Genomic DNA, 3180 nt, shown 5'->3' with positions numbered 1-3180 from the left:
CCCTTAGGTCCAGAAGCTCTGAGCAATGTCTTCCAGTACGGGGAGTTAGGAGCCCCCAGATCTGGGGCTGAATGGCTCTGCCCTGAACTCCCGCTCCACAGCAGGAAGTGTGGCCAGGTGCACAGGCAGAGTACACCAGGACAAGGGTAGTGCCAGCCCTACTTACCACCCAGAACTCAACTCCTTCTCCCTCCCCCAGTCGGTCAAGTGGGTCACTGAGAGCCTGTTCCACTCCCTTCACTCTCCTCAGCAGTGGCTTTACCCATGACTGGGGCCTCCCCCGCGTCCGGATTGGATGCCAGGAACGGGGTGGGGGCGGGCCGGGGGACCCCAGAAACCCAGGTTCCCAGCTCTGGTGGAGAGCAGTGTTCAGTGCAGAAGCTGCTGGCCTGTGCCAGAAGGACCTTCGCACAGTCCTGGCGGGCCGGTGGGCAGCGTGGAGGAGGTAGCAGCTGCGGAGTTGAGCACCCGCAGGCAGGCGCTTGGCAGGCAAGGATGTTTGACAGCTCGCAGTATCCCTATAATTGCTTCAATTATGATGCAGACGACTACCCTGCGGGCAGCTCAGACGAAGAGAAGAGGCTCACAAGACCCGCATACAGGTGAGCAGGAGGTGGGCAGGGGGCTGGGGCTGGAGCAGAGACTTCCTCTGCTGGGTCTCAAACAGCTGGATGTGCCTGGGGAGGCGGGTGGGGAAGGGACCTTCTTTCAGGCAAGGTTCAGAGAAGACATAGGTTGTTACACATGTTTCAGGGCAGTTGGAGAAGCTTCTCCCAACCTCTCTTCTGGACCTCCAAATTCCAGGGAGAGTTCTGAGGTCTGAGGAGAATGGGGGGGTGCAGTGGGGGGGTTGGGGGGGTGAGGGGTGCAGAGAGCTGCCGTGCTGCTCCCCACCTCCATCACCCAAGACCTCCTGCGGGGAAGGACTGTCGAGGTTTGCTTCCGGCGTGGGGTAGGGCTACTACTCCAGAAGCCCCGCGGGCCCCTCCTTCACAAGGGCTGGCCTGACTTGCAGCTATATCGCCCTGATCGCCATGGCCATCCAGCAGAGCCCAGCGGGCAGGGTAACCCTGTCGGGCATCTACGAGTTCATCATGCGCAAATTCCCCTATTACCGTGCCAACCAGCGTGCCTGGCAGAACTCCATCCGTCACAACCTATCCCTCAACAGTTGCTTCATCAAGGTGAGCCCCCCTGCCATGCCCCGGGATGGCTTGCAGATTCTGGGCCAAGTCTCCCTGACGGGTGGTGGTGGGATTTGGAGTTCGTAGCTGCTGGAAAGTCCTGGGCACTGCGGGCGGCATCCGCCCGCTCAGTCAGCAGCACTGTCCCAAAGAAGGGCGAGCCCCAAGGGACGGGCCCCAAGTGTGCCCCGATGCCGCGAGGGGCGCAGCTGGGACCCCTTCACTGACACCCTGTCGCGGCGCAGGTGCCGCGCACGGAGGGCCAGGAGAAGGGCAAAGGCAACTATTGGACGTTCGCCGGCGGCTGCGAGTCGCTGTTGGACCTTTTCGAAAATGGCAACTACCGCCGGCGGCGGCGACGCCGCGGTCCCAAGCGCGAGGGGCCACCGCGCGCATCGGTAGGGGCCGCCGAAGGGCCCCCGGGTCCTCCCGAGCCCGTCAGCTCGCGGGACTCCCCTGCTGCCCGCGAGCCCCCGACCTCCACGAGACCCGCTGACCCCGCAAAGGAGGAGCACAAGGACATCAAGTTCAGCATTGACTACATCCTCTCTGCCCCTGACCCTTTTCCTGGCCTCAAGGGGACCCACGGCACTCAGGGGGGCTCATATCCCCAGCTGGAGGCCCAGCACATGAACCTCCACTTTTGGACTTTGTGAGGAGGGAGCTGAGGCTGTTCCCCACCCCATGGTGGGGGATGGGCCGCCATGCTGCCAATCTAGGGTCTTCCAGTAATTTCTGCCCCCTCTGGATTCAGCCAAGAAGCAAGGCTTTGCCACACCATGCAAATGTCTTCCACAGACCCACACTGTGCTGAACTCCTCCTGGGTTGGAGGGAAAGGAGAATTCATTCGATCTTGTGACAGGTACTCATTGTAGAATTGTGGTTATATCTTTTCATAAAAAAGTTCCCTAAGCAGGAAAATCCAGAGGCTCCTGTTTTACTTAAGGGTCTGTGGTAGATTCACCTAGTAATCCTGCTCTGAGGAATAAGAACAGGGGGCTCGGGGTCACTTTCACTCACAGACGAGGTAACATTTCACTCCTTAGTCTCTGGAAATTTGCTTCATAGATAGCTAGCTACACGCCCAGAAGCCAGCAGCCCACTCAGAGATAGTGGTGAGGTTGGTGGTCTCTTCCCTATAGCTAAAAAGTGCAGGTGCTGAAGCCAGATAGTAATCAATCCCATGAATGCTGGGATGAAAAACCCCAAGATTTTTGACTATTTTCCTGTTATGGATGATGTGATTGAAAGTGACAATTCTGTTGTGGGCAGAATATTTTATAATGGTTTAAGAAATTCCATGCACTTTTTTAATAGAGGAAAGAAAGGTGCAGGAGGGAGGGGTCCAAATTTGGGGCAAAGTGGTTTTGCCCCAAAAGTGGTTCCCGGTTCTTCTGAGCAGAAGAAGACACGGCCCCTTGTGCTGTGTCCTACTCAGCTGGTTTTCCAAGAAAGCAGACAGCGCTTGTGAACGGCTGATCAATCCCTGCAGCCTGGAAGGTGTACAGTTAGGAAGCACAAAATTACAAGCATTGGAGGTGGGTACACTCCATTTGAAATGTAAATGATTTAATTACTGTGTAGAGACAGGCGTTTTAAAAAACACAATTATGCACAGTGAAACTATTTGACCAACCTTATCATTTTTCACCAGCCCATTTTTGCAGAGTTAATTGCTTTCCATGACTTAATTTGAACATTAGTATGGATTACACCTAATCGGATTTGCTAGGTGACAATGATTTGCTAATTTTGTAAACAGCAAAAACACACCCAACCAGGCTGGCTGCCTTGCCTGGGAATTACATAGACTTGCTTTAATGGGCTCGCTTAGAAGCAGGGATAAAATTAATAAAGCAGTGGGCAGCAGGGACAGACTGACCATGCGGAAGACTCCCTTGGACCTGGTTTCACTTCTGACCAGAAAGCTTAACAGATCCTTCAGTTGCAGTATTCCTTCCTTCACCTGCCCCCTAAATAGAAATCCTGTGTGTT

General features: G+C 55.2%; 1 protein-coding gene across 1 annotated transcript; it reads left to right on the top strand.

Annotated features, from left to right (window-relative positions):
- Positions 1–495: 495 nt before the first annotated feature.
- FOXL3 (forkhead box L3) lies at positions 496–1840 on the top strand (the record flags this gene model as incomplete). Its single annotated transcript, XM_084250134.1, has 3 exons — positions 496–602; positions 1016–1184; positions 1430–1840. The coding sequence occupies 3 exons, from the start codon at positions 496–498 to the stop codon at positions 1838–1840; spliced, it is 687 nt and encodes a 228-aa protein (XP_084106260.1).
- Positions 1841–3180: the final 1340 nt, after the last annotated feature.

This window comes from Talpa europaea (assembly GCF_964194135.1).
Source record: "Talpa europaea genome assembly, chromosome: 12".
Taxonomy (NCBI): domain Eukaryota; kingdom Metazoa; phylum Chordata; class Mammalia; order Eulipotyphla; family Talpidae; genus Talpa; species Talpa europaea.
Note: the sequence above shows the minus strand (reverse complement) of the source record. Positions and strands in the feature narration are given on the sequence as shown.